General features: G+C 35.8%; 2 protein-coding genes across 2 annotated transcripts in view; both read left to right on the forward strand.

Moving 5' to 3' along the window:
- The first annotated feature begins 5809 nt into the window (after nt 1-5809).
- shtd (anaphase promoting complex subunit 1) lies at nt 5810-14159 on the forward strand. The gene is made up of 21 exons (XM_077440389.1): nt 5810-5927; nt 6046-6274; nt 6363-6557; nt 6643-8268; nt 8353-8513; nt 8598-9425; nt 9506-9659; nt 9739-9924; nt 9996-10152; nt 10226-10378; nt 10455-10695; nt 10773-10938; nt 11019-11198; nt 11276-11446; nt 11532-11750; nt 11831-11954; nt 12029-12230; nt 12318-12550; nt 12641-12892; nt 12974-13490; nt 13575-14159. Exons 1-21 carry the CDS (start codon nt 5904-5906, stop codon nt 14043-14045), a joined length of 6489 nt encoding a protein of 2162 aa, XP_077296515.1. The 5' UTR covers nt 5810-5903; the 3' UTR covers nt 14046-14159.
- A 3350-nt stretch (nt 14160-17509) lies between these two features.
- LOC143918466 (uncharacterized protein CG43867) overlaps nt 17510-21218 on the forward strand; it is a 220600-nt gene continuing 216891 nt past the window's right edge. The window contains exon 1 of the mRNA XM_077440421.1: nt 17510-17727. The gene's annotated coding sequence lies outside the window, so the exon portion shown is untranslated. The remainder of the gene's footprint in view (nt 17728-21218) is intronic.

The raw sequence follows: 21218 nt of genomic DNA on the forward strand, positions 1-21218 counted from the left end.
GTTTATATTTTCGATGTTTGAAATTTTTAATAACCCCGATAATTAGAATTTAGAAATGAGTGGAGAAATTACATGGTATATGGATAAAGTGATCATATGTCCCGTTTTGAACGGGACCTCCCCGTTTTTAGGTAGCCTGTCCCGTTGTCCCCAAGCACAGCTTCGGGACGTCGAAATGTCCCGTTTTCAAAAAGAGAGTATATTTATTGAATTTGTGGCGGCTCGCTTATACGACATGGTCGAGTTTGGTTGCCTTCCTGCGAGTGGGAACCAACTCGGCTGGGTTCGGAGAGCCACTACTCACTCTGCCTTTAGCTGTCATAGAATAAACACGTGCATTAACATGCCAGTCGTCTCATTCGTTCATCCTCCATAACTGGTGACCCCCGACATCGAGCCACGCAGCCTCGATCAATTTCAACATGCCGCTCATCCCTGCCTCGCCGAGCTAGGCGGGAAAGCTACCCGCCGCGCCGCCATCGCCATCGACACAGCACGTCGCGGCCCGCGGGTGACAATAAACGAGCAGACACGGCTACCTACCTACCTACCGACTGGAGTCCAGCCACAACGTCGATGACAGGTGCTTAAAAAATGGGGGAGCGAATGAGACGACGATCTAAGCCGACTGACAGCTGGATGTGGAGTCATGCGCGATCCAGTACACATAGAATGGTCATCCAGCACCACAAGATTCATCACACACCACCTCAGCACCATCATCATCATCAAGGCCCCGTCCGTCCCCACGAGCGTCGTCACGCCGAGACGGGCGGTAGCGCTACAAAACCTCAACGAGCCACAACGACTCACGGTCCAGCTCGGAGTATCATCAACCACATCGATGCCCCTGCCGCCCCCGCCGCCCCACCAACCGACATCAGCCTCGGAAGAGCGGCGCCGGCGCAGCATCGCATCGGCGAGACCATCGGACCAGCCTCCGTCCTGCTCGCGACGTCACCGCCCTCGAATCTACCGACCATTCAGGGCGGTACACCTACACAGCGGATGACCCACGTCAACATTTTTTTTCTCCCCACTCAATATTTTTTTTTCTCTTTGTGTAACAATAATTTTTTTTCTTTTGTAAAATTTGTTTCTTTGTAATTTTGGTATCGCTGATGCTGGGGGGGGAGTGATGTGGCGGCTCGCTTATACAACATGGTTGAGTTTGGTTGCCTTCCTGCGAGTGGGAACCAACTCGGCTGGGTTCGGAGAGCCACTACTCACTCTGCCTTTAGCTGCCATATAATAAACACGTGCATTAACATGCCAGTCGTCTCTTTCGTTCATCCTCCATAAATTATTATATACATATATATCGTATAATTGTTGAATACATTTTATGCCTGCCCGGAACTAATGCACCCTTAGAAAGAGTCTTTGCACAGATGAAAAAGTTGAGGACGACCGAAAATACGCAATTTCAAGTCGCAGTTCTTAAAGCGATGTTGTTAATTAAAATTAATTTTAAGAAATCGGCAACATAGGGCAACACTCGCCCTTTATTTCGAGTGGCCACCCAGGGAAAAGCTTTATAGGCGCACGCGCATGTAGCGCGCGCCCTCTCACACGCAATCTCCCGTCGAAGAAAGATCTCTCATGTGCACGTCTACAGGGGGACACGGGGCCCAGAGATCCATCACCATCCGTGCTGAAGAACCGCCGCGAGGTCGAGTGTAGCATCACTCCCTCCCCTGAGTTCCAGCACAACTTCGCCTGCATTCCTCACGCTGTTTCCGGAGAAACCTCAGCCGTGAGACGACGAGGAAGCTGTTATCAACGCAGACGACTTGCAGTCAGGAACCTCCCCGACTATATACTTATATATATAACTATCCCAAGGTTAGTCCACGTTTCTACATAACTCGACTCTTGGAAGAATAACGACGTATAACGCCCGCTGCATAACGCGCGTAAATCCGTTCAATACAATTCTTATTTAAAAGCAAACCCAGTAATACTTAAGAAAATTTATTCATCAGAAAAATATAAAACAACATAAATTTTTTATATTTATATTATTCATTCCTGTTCTTTTCTTTTCTTCGTCAACATTCCTGTTCTTTTTATTAATAAATAAAAACTATGAAAAAATACGCGTTTTCTTGAATACACATACTATTACGTAAAAATTGGTAGATGTCCCGTTTTCAGGACAAAAATAAATGGTCACATTACATATGGATTATTCTCCAAAAAGCGATCTCGCGCAAGTCACTAAAATATCGATCACGGAACATCTAGCACTCGAGTTCTCGTTCGCACACGCCTGGGCAAACGAATGAAGGGCTGCATTAAGAATTAAAAATGAACTTCGGGCCGCAAGCAAAATATGCGGTGCGGTGCAAGCGCTCGACAATCACCAGACAGACTGAACGACAGATAAACTGGATGGCAGCTTTAAACGCAATTTTCGTCTTCTCGAATGATATATAATAACATTTCGTAAAATTACTTAGAGGAGAGATTCACAATCCCGCTATCCTGGAGAAACTAAAATTCTGGGCCCCGGAAAATCATAGAGTTTTAAGAAAACATGATATATTTTTGCCAATTAGGGCTAAATCAAACGTGCTCATGAACTCCCCCCTCTCGATAGCTGTTCGACTCCTTAACTTACTGGCACATTACTTGGACCTATTCGATGCCAGTTATGTTGAATTAGTGGAACACATCCTAAATAGCACGATATAAATTTTTCAATCTTATTTCATTGTTTTTTTTTTGTGTACATATTTTTTACTTGATTTTTATTATTTTTTTATGATGTTTTTTTTTATTTATGATTTTTATTATTTTTTATGATGTTTTTTTTATAATTTTTATGATTTTTATTATTTGTATTATAATCACATTGACGCTTTGGGGCAACCTGTCAAGTCTCTGTGGTATTGATTTTTTTAAAATAAAATAAAATATGCAATTATTAAAATGGTACTTATTAAAATTGAGTTGGATCTTTCTGGCGAGTTTAATAAGACAAGATTCTGAACTTATCGAAGTTTATCTGTCGTTCAGTCTGTCTGGTGATTGTCGAGCGCTTGCACCAAACCCAAAATATGATATACATTCATTACTGTCACGAAAAAGAATTTCAATATAAAAATAAGTGATCCTCTAATAACTAACAATTTGGCGGGCCGCACAAAAATTTGAATCGGGCCACAGTTTTCCCAGGCCTGCGTTAGCACAATATTTAGTTAGGAAACTCGAGTGCCAGATATTCCGTGTTCGCGATTTTTGTGACAACGATTGTAGTGCGCGCGATCGCAATTTGCGCAATAATCCGTTTACCGTGGGATAGGTATGTAGGTATGTCGAGCGATATATTTTTAATTCACGTTATGATTCGTTGAAAGACTCGAAACACGGAATTTGTTAGGCAAATATAACAGCAGTTGTTTAGTGGGCAAGTTGTTTAGGTCCTGATGTATGTACGTCATTTCGGTAATTGGACTATTCGTCACATTGGGGTGGTCACAAAGACAATTTTTGTCATGAAAATCGCGAATACACAATATTTGGTACTCAACTTCTCGTTACTATGATAGTTATCGTTAGTATGATGGACTTTTCGGCTGCCAGATGTTCCGTTATAGAGATTTTAGTGACTTTTTGACGAGTAATCTGTGACCAGTAATCACCGAACCGTCATTTCGGGGTTTTTCAGGGAAGGGGAAAAAGTTGGCTAGTTTGTGAAGTTTTTGACCAATGGCGTAGTTACCGCACCTGCAGACATCCCGAGGGGGGGGGGGTGGCTTTTTTCATTATTTTTTTAACTAGTTCTGTAATTTATTTGGGAATTTGTAAAACCTCTCTTATTTTTTCAAACTATTTACATCTCATTTTATTTTATGTACATACATATAACTATATGTTTTTTGGTGTTAAAACAATAAAACAAACCTAGATATTTTGCTGTAAGGAAATAATATTTTTGTATATAGACAGGGTGAAGGGGTGCCTTAAAATATTTTGCGAGGGGGCGCCTGGAGTTTGCGCTATGCCACTGCTTCTGATCGACAATTTCATACTTTTTGCAGTTAATACTGACATAAACTTTTACAAACGAATTATCGATTTAATTATAATTCGTAGTATTTTATCAAATGACGTTCATGTTCCTGATCAGATCTGGGGAGGGGTCATCCAAATAAGTGCAAATGATATCCCTGGTTCTCAATTATTCTACAATATGTTATGTAGAAAATGGTAAACGGATTATTTCGCACATTGGGATTGCGCACACAACAGTCGTTGCCACGAAATAGCGAATACGGTATATCTGGCACTCAAGCTCTCGTTAGTGTAATAGTTCACGTGGTTAAATCTCGAAGGTTCCAGATGTTCCGTGATTGAGATTTTAGTGATGTGTGCAAGATTGCTTTGTTCGAAATAGTCACCGAACCGTACGAAATCACAAACATCAAACCCTTCACGTGCATAAATCGAAAGTAGCTAACACGTTTTAAAATATTTTAAGATAATCGAAAGTAATTGAAACAATACAAGTTTTCCAAATCGAGTAGCTCGGACGAGTTATTTAAAGTTGAGCGCGAACTGATTTAAGGTCTGTTCATACCTAGTCAGCACGTACCGACTTCAGCAGGTATCCGGCCGTACGAAAAGTATTCTTTGGTACATTTTGTATAGGTATATTCATACCAACCGTCACGTTTACGCCACGGCAGGCTTACAGCAGTACCCGACATTTCCTGTTCATACCTTACAGCAACATCCGTCAACGTATCGTATCCGTTTTTATGGCCATCGTGGAAATATACACGCGAATTATGTGCCATGAGTCTGCCGCTTTGCTGTTTTGGACCAATTATCGATAGTGACAGTTGACAGCTGTTCAATCTTTCGACATCGTTTTGAAGCAAATATTTAAAAAAATTTAAATTTTTTACGGAAATATTTAAAAAAATTTTGTCCATCATCCACAAGCTCCTATACAGTGTCCAAAACTCTCCTTCAGTTTTTCTATTTTTTAACATGGGATGCACATCAAAACGCCTCCGTGCTTTTTTATTGCCTTCTTGAGCTTCTTCTTCCAACAACAGCGCGATTATACATAATTTTTCGTTCGATAAACGTCGAAACATTTTTTCTGACTTGTATTCTGACGCGTAGCTACGAATGCACGTGTATGCATTAATATTGCAAGTACTCGACAATACGACGTAAGCAATATTGCGCCGTATCGTCATGGCCTCTAATGTATAAGTAAGCCGATTTTGCCTTGCACTCGACCAAATTGCTGTAAACGTGACGTGACCGCGACGTGTAGGTAGATATGAATAGAAATGTAATAAAATGACATATTTGAAACGGAGTCGTGCAGTGCTGAAGCCGTGCAGTGATGTTAAGTATGAACAGACCTTTATTCGGGTCGGATGTCAGCGTCTAAAAACGGTCGGATCACCTGTTGCCTCGTTTCAGGTAAAAGTCCAAGCTACTCGGTCAGGGTTACTTGTATCATATCAACTCGATATTAAATAAAATAAATAGCGTCGTTAAAATTCAATTGAGTTTTTCATAGGCACTGGAACGTCACTTGTACATGCACAAAATTTCTTTCTACAACTAGCAACACAGTCTCTCTATATAAACACGTCTCCTTAGTTTTTTGTCAAATGCAGTAGTTTGAAGCTCAATTTTTTTAAACACTTTTATAAAACTTTAAATTGTCTTCAGTAATGGAATGATTGGATTTATATTAATGAGTTGGTCTGACTGTAATTATTTTTTGATCTTTGGTTGATCTTTTTTAGTTTTATATTTTCTTGTAATGGACGTAAAAAAACATATTTGGACATGTGTCCGCCGATTCGTTTGAACTGAAGCTGTCAGTCCTTTTGCGCATAATGTCAAAGGGTTAATTGGTTGTTGTCGCGATGATAGCTGCCACTGAACCTCTGGTTCGTAGTAAATCTTAGAAAACCAAATTATTTTTTTTAATTAGTCTTTCATACATTTTTGGAAATTGATTTTGCCATCGCGAAAAGTATTTTCTAATATTTCATTTCCTTTTTGCAGGAATTTATTCCTCATGGACGCCAATCATTATTGAGACACCCGGGGCCAGTTTTAAAATCGTCGTCTTCTCTCTATGCTCCAGATTCTTTGCTTCATAAATTAAAAAACGTTGCTATTTCTGAAAATCATGATAACGCAACTATTCCAGGAAACATTCAACGCGATGCTCAAAATGAATGGTGGTGCGTTCGTGAGATCTGCCTTACCACATTTAAAGATAATTCTAAAGGTAAATTTAAAGACATTTTTATTAAAAGAATCACTATAATTTTACTTATAAATCAAATTTGATAATATGTATTATAAATTTATCATAGAAGACTATGGCGATTCCTCTACGAGTACGCCACAGAATAAATTTAATACAACAGATGGCAAAAAATTTCAACGGATTACGGGCGAGCAAAAAATTTTATCACCATCAATCAATAAATATATACCAAATTCTAAAGTTGATTGTTGTTACGAAGAAGAATTATATGTTAAACAAAAAACTGCTATTTGGTCTCGAGGTATTACAAAGTTGCTTGTATTTAACATTGGATTAAAACATATTTCGTTTCAATATAAATATGTTAAAAAACTATCTATTTTTAGGACTGCTTTCAAACCCTGAAACGAAATTTAATGACTCTGAATCACGTATTACAGTAAAATCTTACACTTGTGAAACCACTATAAAACACGCTTTATTTTGCAATTTCCATTCTTCTGTTAATGATCGCCTAATACTAGATGCTTTAAATGCACTAAATGGCGAATTTAAATCTTCTATCAAGATCAAAGATAATTTTGAGGAAATATCATCTAATCCCGTTCCCAGCATTTGTGTTATAGATAATTCAAGTCTTAGAGTTTTCACAGAAAATGGTGAGGATTTCATCATCGCTCTTCAATTTCAAATAAAAAGTGTTTGGAGCACCAAATATGGAATATTGTTGGAAAAAGAAGCAGTTCCGAAATTCCAAAACTCATATATCCATAGCGCTTTTCGAACTAATAATACACACAACTCGGATTTCATATCAAAGTCTTTCACTAATAAAACAAACTTGGGATCTACTATAAAAATGAATTCCAATATTTTTTCGCCGGATCCTTTTGACAAAGCTGGTTCTACCTTTGCGGATTGTGATGTTCCATTACCGACATGTTTTTCTCTTTCTCATCCATTGGATGAAATGGCACCTACGCTCACTAAAACTGCATTTGGTGTACAGTATTACAACGATGGAAACATGGAAATTGTATTTGTGAGTGAAAAACCAAGTCTTTGTTTAATTTATAACAACAAAACTGGTTTACATAGTTTGTATAAAATACGCAAGGCGACAAGCGAAGAATGTCATAATTTATGTGGAAACGTTAACAAAACGAGCATATTTAGCCAATCTGGTCATTTGAATGTGGGTGAAAATATTTCTAATATTAACTCGACACTACAAAAGGGATATCCAGGGAGTGTTCAGAAAAATATAACTACAAGTTGGCTTGGTGGCATAAGTAGTCCTTTCACGAAATCTAATGGTTCCAATTCTTCTAATGTACATAAAAATAGCAACGCAATGGCAGGCATGTTTAACAAACTAGGCTTAACACCTCACACTTCTATCGGACAGGCATCCAATAGTTCCATGCAAGCTTTAAATGTAAATCCTTTGCAACCTGTTCAACCGCTATATCCTGATATATGCTTTGAGCACATATGGACTGAAAATCAAAATTCGCAAGTGAATAACGCATCAGCTGCTGTTAAAGCATTCCTGCATTGTGATCTCATAGGACAAAACTATTTGTGCTATCTTATATGTGGCGTTACTAAGCACCTTATTGTTGCTAGACTTGAAAACGCACACACTTCAATGAATAACGTCCCTTGTAGACCTTTGATTGTTGGACTGGTCACATCGTTACAAGCAAAAGATGCAATAAATATACCATTACTGAGTATGATAGCTGTGATTGATTTGTCTGGAAATATTATTTTATATTCTGGAACAAGTATGATTGGAAAGGTGCACGTAGGAGGTGTATTAGCTGGTCTTATAAATTCTCCTTACAATCAAATCAAGAAGTTTGATTCGCCTTTTCCACGAAGAAGCAGTCTATTGCCGATGACTTCTCGAGATAAAACTTTTGATGATTCTTCGTTTCATCAACTCTCACCTGTGCCATATGCCTATGGGTCACAAGGTATATGTGATAAGGGATTTGATAGTACAGGTTAATATGAAATTTTAATATTTTATTTAAAATAAACCCTAATATTTAAAAGACTATTTAAAAAAAATCTTATTTTTTACATAGGTTTACATAGATTACGAGATCCAGTTGGCAATCGTTTGACATTAGAATACGATAGAGGAGCATATTATAGAATAACTCTACCAGATTTAGCTTCCAGTTATCTAGTTCTGAAATGTTTATCAGCACTTAAGCAAATATTACCAAAAGACATTTTTATGCAGGTATTATTTTTTTAATTCATAATTTATTTTGAATCAATTTTACTCATATTGCTCTTAAAATAATATAATGGTATTTTATTTTAGGTTATTTCTAAATGGTATGGCACTAGAAATGCTCCAGGTACTCAAGATTTATGTCCAAAACTTGAATGGTCCATGTTTGTATCATTAATTTTAAATCTACTGGGTTACGATATATCTAAATTAGCTCTGACCAAACAACCCGAGATTGGGAATACTGAAGTAGTATCAAAAAAACAAAAAACATCCAATGATGGCAGCCAAGAAGATTGGGAATATTTACTCAATTCTGGACACCATGTTTCATTTGGTAGTTCTTTAGCCAGCATGCTGAATCTTAAACAATCAAATAATTTATCAGATTTCAAACCACCGAATAATGCATTCGAGATGAACGCTGCTGCTGTTCATAAGCTTACAGGATTAACGAAATTTGCACATACGTCATCCGAAATGGATACGACAAGTCAAGAATACTCAGTACACAATACACAACATGTACAATTCAACTATGGATCTCTTCTATTCCCATATATTTTACAGATTTCATTCTCTTTACACTTGGTATATGAAGAATTAAAAATGAATGTGTTGTTAATTGAGGATTTGCATTCTCTAGCACAATTTTTATATCAATTGTGCATTGATTTGAGACTAGAGTCGTACATAAATCATTATTGGAAAGATTGTCCGAAAATTTGCAAATTGAATTACGACCCGAGTCAAAGACAAATATCAGAAATCGATTCGAAAAGAATTATTCAACCAATATACTTTAGTTCTGAGCCCCCAAATATTTTTAATCATCTATATATGCTTCTCAAAAGAAGAAATGATATTAAGTACCCTTACATAAATAATGTAAATACTACAAGTAAAGATATCGTCGAGGTAATTTTGAATATACATATGTAAATACATCTATTTTATATATTTTAATAACTCAATTTAAAAATAACCAAATTTTCTAGATTATAGGTCTTATAACAAATGGAACTCCTGGAATGATTCAGATTGTCTCATCTAAAGATAATTCAACTATGTATAGCTCATCAAGTGACGATTGTCAAATTTCAGATTTATATAATATTCAAGAGAGAGCAATTTTATTACTCTGCAAAAAAGGTTCATTTTTATTCGATAAAAAGTCATCTTTTGAATAAATATAATACGAGCTTTTATTAAATTTTCATATGAATTTTAGGATATTCTCTTTGTGACATACAAAATTTGCCACCATCCATCCATTTATTTTTGCTGAATGTAATATCTCACTGTAAAGCCAACCCTCCTGTAGATTGGCCTCATGAAGCTTATTCTCTTATAATGCGAGAAGATTTGGCTTTGCAATCAAAATACAACAGTCAGCAAAATATTAATCTCAGTGAAGGTAATTTAAAAATTGCTTCATTATCAATAATTTTTAAATTCTGGTTTTCATATTTAATTTAACATTTTCAGATGAAATGAATAAAGATAATGCATTTTCACAAAATAAAAACTTTGATCCTGAACATTTACCTACACTATCGAAATCAAATAATGACACAGAACGAAACACAGGCTTAGAACACATTGATACTAAAATATTACGACTTCGTTTTCCCAATGATCACAGGTAAAGTTAAATATGCATTGCATTGTTAATAAATATATTTTAGTATATTCATCCTAAAAAGTGTTATTTTTAGAATAATCGAAATGTGTAATCTTTTGCAATCATCAATACCTGTAACTATTGCACTAACACAGCGTCCAGAAGTTTCCGATCATGACTTTATTGAAGAGCAAGAAAGATATTTATACGCTTTATGTACTAGAACAATGGCTTTACCTGTTGGAAGGTAAGCATATTATTCTTTAAAAAGTAATTGTATTTGATATATGTATTATATTGGTAATCAAATTTTATGTCTATAGGGGAATGGTAACATTGAGATCTGCACCTTGTGTCGTCACCGAGCCATTACAAATACCGAAATTATGTGCTACTGGTCGTGCTCCTCCTCGAAATGCTACTATTGAATTATCGCACATTGAAGTGCCACCTAATTACTCAGCTTGGCCATTATTTCACAATGGCGTTGCCGCTGGTTTGAAATTAGTCCCTATGGGCACGTCTAAAATAGACTCTGCCTGGGTTGTCTACAATAAACCTAAAGTATTAATTTTTGTATAGAAATTTGCTGTATATTGTTTTTATTTATTTACATATTTTATCAATTGAATGAAATTTAGCAAGGAACTGTCGATATGCTGTTTGAACATGCTGGTTTTTTGATGGCTCTGGGATTGAATGGACATCTTAAAGATATGGCTTTTATGGATGTTTATGAATATCTTGTTAAGTGCCATGAAATGACAAGCGTTGGACTTTTACTCGGAATTGCAGCAACATATAGAGGTTTATTATTATAGTTATATAAAATTTGTTTTTCTTCATGTACATATATAAAAGTTGTTAATTAATAATTTTTGCCACAGGAACTATGGATATTTCAACAACAAAATTGATGGGCATTCATGTCGAAGCTTTGCTACCTCCAACGTCTATTGAGCTTGATATTCCTCAAAACATCCAAGTTGCTGCTTTATTAGGCGTAGGACTTTTATATCAATGTACTGCTCACACACATATCACCCAAGTATTATTGAGTGAAATTGGTAATTAGACTATTTATGGGATTATGTATTATATACATTTTTGAGATTTTAAATACTAAGAGTTAAATCGTTAACAGGTCGCCCTCCTGGTCCTGAAATGGAAAATTCGAGTGAGCGTGAAGGATATTCATTAGCTGCTGGTCTTGGCTTGGGACTAGTGTGCTTAGGTGCCCATAAAACTGCCCCACATTATCTAACTCCAACATTAAGACATTATATGCTTGGAGGAAATAAACGACCCTTAACAGGTGACATTAACTGACTCTATTTATGGACAGTGCATATATGTATATTCGCTTTTTGTGTAAATTACAATGATGTTTATTTAAATAGGTGCTCAAAAAGAAAAGTATAAGCTTCCATCATTCCAAATACGCGAGGGTCCTACTGTTAACGTTGATGTAACCGCACCGGGTGCAACTCTAGCTCTTGGAATGCTTTATCTAAAAAGTGGTAATTCAGAAGTTGCAAAATGGTTAGCTCCACCATCGACACACTATTTGCTAGATTTTGTGAGACCTGATTTGCTTTTGTTAAGAGTAATTGCTAGAGGTAATTTTTTTAACATTAAAAATGCAATTATAATATAATGTTACAAAATGAATGTTAATACAATACTTTTTTTTTCATAGGCTTGATATTGTGGGACTCCATTGAACCTACTGAAGAATGGGTTGAAAATTATGTTCCAGCATCTGTCAAACCATATTGTTTTGTGAAACCAACTCAAGACCATATTGATTATGAAGCTATGAAGTAATTATTATTTTACTTTTGAATCAATTTGTTTTAGTTCATGTATGAGGATTAAATATTTATTTATCTTGTAGCCAAGTTTACTGTAACATCGTGGCAGGAGCTTGTTTTTCAATTGGACTTCGATTTGCTGGGTCTGCAAATCAAGATGCATGCGATACAATTATGTATTATGCCAAAGAATTAACAAGACTTGGTTCAAAAAGTATTGGTGAATTAGCAGGAAAGAGCACAATAGAAACATGTTTAAATCTTGTATTGATAAGTGCTGCAATGGTTATTATGATTACAAAATTTTATTTATTTCAAATTATTATTTGAAAACATTGTTTTCTATAATATAGCATTTAAATGAACTTTTAGGTTATGGCAGGCACGGGAGATTTACAAATAATGCGCCTTTGTAGACAACAACGCGCACGAGCTGGACCTGTCTCTAGTTCTTTAACTTACGGTTCACAGTTAGCCGTTCATTCTGCATTGGGTTTGCTTTTCTTGGGTGCTGGACGGTATACCTTGTCAACGACTCCAGAGAGTATTGCTGCCCTTATTTGCGCATTTTTCCCAAAATTCCCTACACATAGTAATGATAATCGGTAATATTAAAGTTTAATCATAAATATTATTAATTAAAATTAATACAGGTCAAAACGTTTCATTAATGTATTTTTTTATTACATATTTAGGTATCATCTGCAAGCATTTAGACACCTTTATGTATTAGCAACTGAACCGAGACTTTTGATTCCACGTGATATTAATTCGGGAAGTTTATGTTACGCAAATGTAAAGCTCATTATGCTGAACAGTGATGAAGTTATAAATATGAATGCTCCTTGTTTTCTACCGGAACTTCATAAATTGAAAGAAGTGCATATAGATGACAATCGATATTGGTCGATCGTTTTCAAAAGGGATAGAAATTGGGACCAACTTAGGTGTTTTGTTTTTATAATTATCCAAATTTACTTAATCATGTAATTATTAAAAATTCTAAAAATTTATGTAAAATATTTCAGACATCTACTCAAGAGTTTGGCTTGTGTTGATATAAAACAGAAAGCAGGTTGTCTATCATACTTGGAAGATCCTCAAGGATTTCAGAGCTTACTAGCGCAAATGCTAACAACAGAAAAAACTAATGTTTGGGCGGCGAAACCTGAAAACATATTTGCGTTTTCAAATGACCGAGCTGTTTTAAATTTAACAAGGCATTATCTTATTGATCCATTCGTTGATAAAAATGCATCTTTGAATATTCAAACAGGCGTTGAAACTAAAAAATTATCAAAAATATGCAGCAATTGCTATTTTCTAAATGTTAAAAAAATGGTAATTGAAAATGCCATAAATTCAGAACACAAACCCAAAAAAATATTTCTTGAAAATACTGATTCAAACTTTCAAAAGGAATGTGTATGCGATAAAAATAATGTAAATGAAAGAGAGTTCATTCAAAAAATGGCAATGATTACATATGAATGCGTTATTACAGACAGTCTGGCTATATTACCTATTTGGATAACGCTGCTAAAAGTATGTTTAGTCGTACTAATTTATCCGCTAAAATTGTTATTTAAAAAATTAAAATTTGATGTCCTATGTTTCATATTTTTTCAGATATTAAGAAATATGGAAAGTGATCCTCATGTTTATCACATCTGGCAGATGAAACTTCTGTTCGCACAAATAGAAAATTATTACAAATATCCCCACTATCTACAAGTTCTTTCAATGAATAAGGAAAATGAAAAGAGAGAGCCTCTCATTTCAAATGAATTTTGTCTGAAAATGAAACAAAGAGTGAATTCATATATGGATCAATGGGAATCCCAACTATCAAAGTCTTTATTGAATTACATGGTCGATTGTAAAAATAATGGTGACATCACTTGCAATGTTCATTTGCAAAAATTAGTTTCATATATAACGTTTTATGAGATACCTAAAAATATATTGAGTAATAATATTTCTACCAAACACATTAATCTGTTGGACTTTTTTATTCAGATGGAAAATTTGAATATTGATCCGGCGTGTGTTCATAATATAATGAAACTGTTGAATATCAATAGCGATTTGAATATGTAAATTTTGTAACCTTTCTAATATTGTAATGTAGAATTACAAAAAAATTAATGATCTTAATTTAAAAGTATTATTTAGAATATCAGTGTTATAAATAAAGTGAATTTTCAACTGATTGATTTCTTTTATTAATAATTTTTTTTTAAACTTATTTATTTTTAATATGGGCATATTTGCTATTTACAAGGCTCTTTTATATTTCACTTCGAAAGACTTTAAACTTCACTTCGATTCAGCTGAAATTCCTACATTATTGTTATCGGTTTGAAACTTTGCAATAGCAAAATATTGCCTGGTTTTTTATTTGGTATTTATGAGTTGGACTCGCGCTTCACACCAGACTATTTATTAAGTTTTGCTGTAACACAGGCGCGTAACTATTATGCCGCACGAACATGCGGTACATTAAGGCATATAAGTTAAAGGGCCTAAAAGGATTAGAAAGGGCCCAAAAGGATAAGAAATACTACACATTTTTTAAAAAAAGGTCGTAAATATGGATGCACTAGTTAGAAATTTATACTCCAAATTGCGTGTTGAATTTTCACGATTTTGTACTCATCACGATATTTAATAGTTTTCCGTTATAATAAAGTAATAATAATTGTTTGCGATGATCTATAAACCCGATTTTAAATTTAAAAAAATTATGGTTAATAAAATATTTTCGTTTCATTTGTGTATCACGTTCTCGTATTTGATATCGTTCGAAACTTTCGGATGGTTATTTTATTTTAAATGATATTCGATAACGTGATTTACTACAGTTTTTTTTTCAAATTAATAAAAGACTATAAAAGAAATTCTATGAGTCAACTCAGGTTTAGTGAATTATCAACATTATCGATTGAACATGAAGAACCTTCTAAAATGTCTTTGTAAGATGTAATTGCAAAATTTGTGACGATTAGTAGTACGATACTGCTCGTAAAAGTTGCCTTTTGTACCAAATCCAATGTGCTATGCTAGTAAACGGATTATTGCGCACATTGCGATCGCGCAAACGACATTCATTGCCACGAAAATCGCAAATACGGTATATCTGGCACTCGAGTTTTGTACCTCTCGATGGATGGAATTTTCGGTTCCATGATCGTTTTTTGCGGAATAATCACCGAACCGTTCGAAAATTAAAGTAATTATTGAAAAACCAAATCCAAAATAAGATTTTTATATTCAACAATTTATGACTTTGTATTTATTATTTCATTTAAAAAAATTATAAATTAATAGTTTCGAAGTACAACTTTATCTTGCTGAAGAAATATTCAATTAATATTTAATTTCTATAACTTATTAAGAGATGAGATAAGCAATCCGAAGCTACTTGAGGAAAGTTATGGGCTCCCGCACGCTTCCGCAATTTTCCCACACGTCTTTGTTTCAGGTGATTAAGGCAAGAACCGGCATCCTCGCTGATTCTCTCATTACTTGAAGTACTCATCTGCTTAATTTGCTTTTGGATCACGTTGATCTATTGCACCAGATCATTTATCTACTTGTTTTTTTTTTAATTATATATAATTATATATAATTAAAAAAATTAATTATTTATTTTTGTCTGGCCATAGTGGTAAATTGGGAAATTGTAAAGCCACATGGCACTTTTTTTTTTAAAACATTAAAAGCACTCGAGTTTTCACTTTAAGATAGTGTTGCGTAGGGGTGGGTTCAGGATCCAAATGAAAGGTCAAAGTCACTTCACACATTTATTCACCGATCCCAAAGGTCGGCACGGAACCACCGCTCACTTCAGAATAATCTGATCTACCGTGTGTACCTTCTTATAAAGGGCAAGTTGCAGAGCACAGCTTCCTCGGTCCGTTAATGTGTATATTGTCTAGGCACTTAAAGGTATACCCTGGCGAGTCTATTATTTACGCAAGCACTCGCCCAAGTGTGGGAGAACTCCAGCGTATTCTTTGTTCGGGCACTTACTGAGTCATGTTAGCCTAACCCGGGGTACCTATTGTTCACCTACCAATGCGTTTAGACAGTGGATACTCTCATGTTCCCACGTTACAACAGTTAGCGTGGGTAGCCCTCGATTGATGGAATTTTCAGGTGTCAGATGTTCCGTGATCGAGATTTTAGTGGCGTGTGCGAGATCGCTTTGTGCGGAATAATCAACGAGCCTAATTAACCATTCAAAGACAATTTACGAAAGGGTATATCGATTTATTCTTATCTGAAAATCATACACTAAAACCTATAAAGGTCTGTTCATACCTATCCAGCACGACCCGTATCCTGCAGGTGTCCTGCAAGTGCGGATAGTATTCTTTAGTACATTATATGGACGTATTCATATTCCATTCGCGCATGCGCATTTACGCATTCATGCGCGTCCATATATAATGTACTAAAGAATAATGTCCGTACTTGCAGGATTCGGGTCGTGCTGGATAGGTATGAACATACCTTAAGAGTTAAATCGAAAATAATAAAAAAAAAACCGCTTGAAAACTACGTTAGCAAAAAAAACGATTAATCCTCTTTTTAGGGGAATAGACCTTAATCGTCTGGAAAAAAATTAGGGCGAAAACACACAGCGATGAATGTGGCACGTGGTTCTTTTTGTATAGTTTTAAACGTGCGAAAAAATTGTGGCGTGCCTTGCACAGATTCGTGGCACGCTGTCCCAAAATTACCCCCTGGAGTGTTTTCGGTAAAATTATATCCTTGTATTTATCCTTGCTTGACAGTGATCGATAACGGTGAATGCCATATTTGAAGAAATATAGAAGAACTTGTCGACGTTCCACGCGCCACGTTCCCTGTTTTCGCCCCTAGTGACGTGTATTGAAAAAGGGTTTTATAAATATTGCATTTCCAACTATCTAGAATCTAGCTAGATTCTAGGATGATATTTGATGGGAAAAAGAAGATGGAGGATTGTTTTTTTTTTTTTTTTTTTATTATTATTTCGAAACAGATCCTTTTTTTTCGAAATAATTTCAAATCACGGAGCCCGGGATGACATCCCGAAAAACCGACGCCTACGTCAGCTTTGCAAAACATTATACAAATTCTAACGTCGGACCTGGTCATAATTAGGGTTTCACAACGGTAATTGGACTATTCGTCACATTGGGGTGGTCACAAAGACAATTTTTGTCATGAAAATCGCGAATACAAAATATTTGGCACTCAAGTTCTCGTTACTATGATAGTTATCGTTAGTATGATGGACTTTTCGGCTGCCAGATGTTCCGTTACAGAGATTTTAGTGACTTTGTGACGAGTAATTTGTGACCAGTAATCACCGAACCTTCACAACGGCCCTGTGGCATTTACTAAAATTTATACTGAAACGTATCCTCACATTGTCGTCGTGAAATAAAAACGGTAGGTTTTAAAACAAAAGAAGTGTAAGCGCGTCGGTAAAGCAGCGAGCTGCGCATGGTGCGCGACCTCGGTGCCCCGCTGACAGTCAACAGGTGTTCCGCGAGTTCCGTCCCCTCTTTGAATAATAGATGCCGCTGCGGGCGGCCGGTTTGAAAGTGGCGCGGCTCGGCTCGAGTGTGCCCTCGCCGTACGCCGTCGAGCGGCCGCCGCTGCCGCTGCAGCGCAGGGGCGGCGCCGCTCCCGACCCTTCGTTATCGCACGCCGCCGCCCCCTGCCCGGCCTTGCCCGCTCCGCCCCTCGCCTGCGCCCCCCTCGCCCGCACCTCTCCGGACCACAGGTGAGCCCCGGGCGCTGCGCCCTCTCCTCCCCTCCCCCCGCCCCGCCCCGCCGCGCCCCGACACGCCAAACGTCAAAATAGTCGAGCGAGCCGCAACCACGCCGAACGAACACCGAACACCGAACACCGAACACCGCATATGTCACATTCGCGATCGACGTCCCACGCTGTCATCTCACTCGTCTGTGATCTGCGGAATACATCGCGCCTCAGGTGTGTTCTTTTATTTATCGTTTTCGTTTAATGTCAACCGTTGCGACCATAACCTATCGTTTCATATATATTTATATTGTTTACATCGGGTGTTGTTTATTCATATTGTGCATTTTCTATCTCGTTACTTATTTGAATTGTGTTCCGTGTGCGCTTTCTGTTTAGTGTTTGTCCCGCGGAATGTGTAACGTACCGAATAACCGGTATGCAGCGCCAGGTGTACGTCGTTTCCCCATTCAATATGTCCGGTTTTCCTAATGCCATAAACCGCCTTTTTATCGTCCTCCTATATCGTCGTTTATGTTTCGAATCTGCATCCATCCCGGTTTGAAAGCGCGCAATGGCGCGAGTTGTGTCATTTCGCTAAATAAATTTTGTGCAATAATTCGTCGACCGTTGTGTTTTTGTATAGGAAAACAAATGAACAGTGACAATATTTTTTGAATCAACTTAATGCGTTATTCTTTTGTTTAAAATATGTATCGAATCAAATCTTGAAAGGATTTGATAGGAACACTTCAGTCTCGGGGTGTGTAACATGTACGTACATATGTTGATACTAGATACAAATCTCAAATATGTACTTGTGTCACTATTTGTAACGATACTTACATACATATAATGATAAAGATCTAGATGTAAACAGGGCCTTTGACATTTAAAATTTTGTTTGATAGAATCAACCATATAATGTTTATCAGTAATATTCTGTTTTTGTTGCTGAAAAATATACCTCGTATGCAGGTTTTTCTGTTTATTTTTTTTTTAATTTATCTACCTATTTATGTACATGGTAACAATATATGAAGTTTTGTGATCATGCGAAAATTCGAACTCGAGATTTTGACTGGTTCGAACTCGGAATCGATCACTGATCACGTTTGCATGATCTAGAAAAAAATTGTGTTTTTGTGTATTTTGAGGATTTTTTGAACACCCTTAGTCCTATCAAACTGAAACTTGGTATCGGTTGCTGAAATTCTTATCAATACGATGTAAACTTTTTAATTTTTTTTATTATATCAGGTATATTTGGCTAATCGGTCAGACAATGTTTAATAACATTCTTCCGATCGCTTTAAAATGTTGCCATTTTTCGAGGTTTGGCCGCCAATAGAGATTTAAATAGCTTCCGCTAGTTCGATGGTGAAATATAATCGTAATAAATACGTTTAAGAATCCGAAATTTTTAAAAACGATGACAGCTAACCATATGCCACTAGCCTGTAGCTTTATATGTGTGACTTTCCGCTCGTTTTGTCAGATTTTAATTGTTTAAACGCCTATAATTATCTTTTTCACACTATCTGATAAAATCTGCATTATTTTTAATTATAAAACACATACCTAGTTATCTATGGGGCAAACTGTGGTAGGATAATCGGTTAAATATATGTAACGGTCAAAGTTTGCAACGTGATATCCCCTAGGAACCATTTGCAGAAATTCCGTAAATGATGATAGAACTTGAAATTTTGAATTTAAATGTAGGCACTTATTTGTCAAAACCTAGTAGCATCGATGCTTTCTCTTTTTTTTATTTTAAGATGCACATGTGTTATAATAAAATATTCTCGTTGGCATTGAATTTCTTTTTCGAGATGTCTAAAAGATTCTATGCCGATATTTCAATGTCGTCGATTTCTTTTTATACTTATATTTTTATTTTTGGCTTTATCAAAATGAAAAACGAGTAGAAATGTTTATATTTTAATGAAGTCTTGCTTTTGAATAAAAAGTGTAAGCTTTTTTAATATTGAAATGGTGTCGATCAATGATAAATAATACATAGATACAACAATAAAAGTAAGCATGTATGTACATCAAAGCAGTGCTTTCTACTTGTTCACCTTATACACGTGTGACTGTTTATTTTCGAATTTGTTATTGATTTTTTACGTCAGTGTGAAAAAAGCTTAGAGGCCGTTGAAAAATCAAACATTTTCAAATACAGAAAAAAATCACACCATAAATCAAAGCTGATGGAAAACATGTCATGAAGAAAGCCGTTGGAGGGTGGCGAGTAGGCTGCGTTGGTAACGAACTCGAAGCTGAGCTATGTGCTCTAGTTTTCTTTTTTTCTTTTTTCAGTTTCGAAAAAATTACATACATTTTTCTCAGATGTGTCATTTGCGCCGGAATTATATTTATTGTTATTCGTGTATTTTGTCCGACGATAAATTATAGACGCGTTCACCTTAAATATGAAACGTGAAAATGTTTCGCGCGTAAATATCCCAATTTGCATATTATTTCTATACTTTTTTCTATAATCCGATTAGAAACTCATTAGCCAATTTATTAAAGGTTTAAAATTATGAATATTTATAAAGCGCTAACCGTTGATGCATATCGATGTTGCTAATTTGAAATATCACAACTGGTTTTATATTGATATGATTATCACAAGCGTACGTGCCGTGCCCGTATTATGTATCTATATTTGTAAAAATTATGATAATATCAGTTCATTGACACATTTAATGTAACCGATACCGTTCTCTGAATGAAATCGAGAATTTGTCGTATCAATTATTTTATCTGCTGTTGTACATTGAAACTTGAAACTAATTTGACGCTACTGAATAAAGTATCGATTGTTTTGTTCATAGTTATATTATTTGAAGTACAAATGTTTGTCGAAATAGAAATTTACCGTTGTTAAATTTTTGGTTGTCTTTTTATTTTTTTTCTTTGAAATATTTTGCTACATAACTCACTAGATTTGACCTTACTTTTGACTATATATTACGACAAATGAGGCATTAGAATTGCAAATAAGTCTCGTCTACCTCCTGATGCTTTTCACACCCAAAAAAACCTATCTATCGATAAATATTGTATCTATTATATGTTTTTTCGTATGCGTGCGTTTTTTTACAAATTGACATGTGAAAAATTGCTTATTTTTTTCTAAACAAAAATATACCCAGGGATTTATAATATGCATATATTTTTTCATACGAATAAAAAGCGTGCGCTTTTTTATTACATACCTCCTTTATTCGCGTTCTTTTCGAGCATGAAAAGTATATCGTTAAGTCCAGAAAATTGTAGATTGTGTGCATCTAGTTAAAGATCATTGACTTTTCCATCGTATTATATTATCCGATGTGGCACGGTAGGTATGTATGTGGACTGGCAGGGTTGGTTGCCCCTGGCGCGCTTTATAGCGCAGAAAATTGCATGCGACTTCTCCAATCTGTTACTATCATTATTATTATTAGAGAAAAGGACTTGGGTTTTTTAGAAATCTCGATTTTCTTACTGACTATGTA

This window comes from Arctopsyche grandis, chromosome 10, assembly GCF_051622035.1.
Source record: "Arctopsyche grandis isolate Sample6627 chromosome 10, ASM5162203v2, whole genome shotgun sequence".
Classification (NCBI taxonomy): Eukaryota; Metazoa; Arthropoda; class Insecta; order Trichoptera; family Hydropsychidae; genus Arctopsyche; species Arctopsyche grandis.

Coding starts and splice junctions, on each gene's coding strand:
- shtd (XM_077440389.1), top strand. CDS start 5,904: ATGATAGCTGCCACTGAACCTCTG. Junction 9,426..9,505: donor CAAGTAAAGATATCGTCGAG/GTAATTTTGAAT, acceptor CAAATTTTCTAG/ATTATAGGTCTTATAACAAA. Junction 10,153..10,225: donor CGTTTTCCCAATGATCACAG/GTAAAGTTAAAT, acceptor TGTTATTTTTAG/AATAATCGAAATGTGTAATC.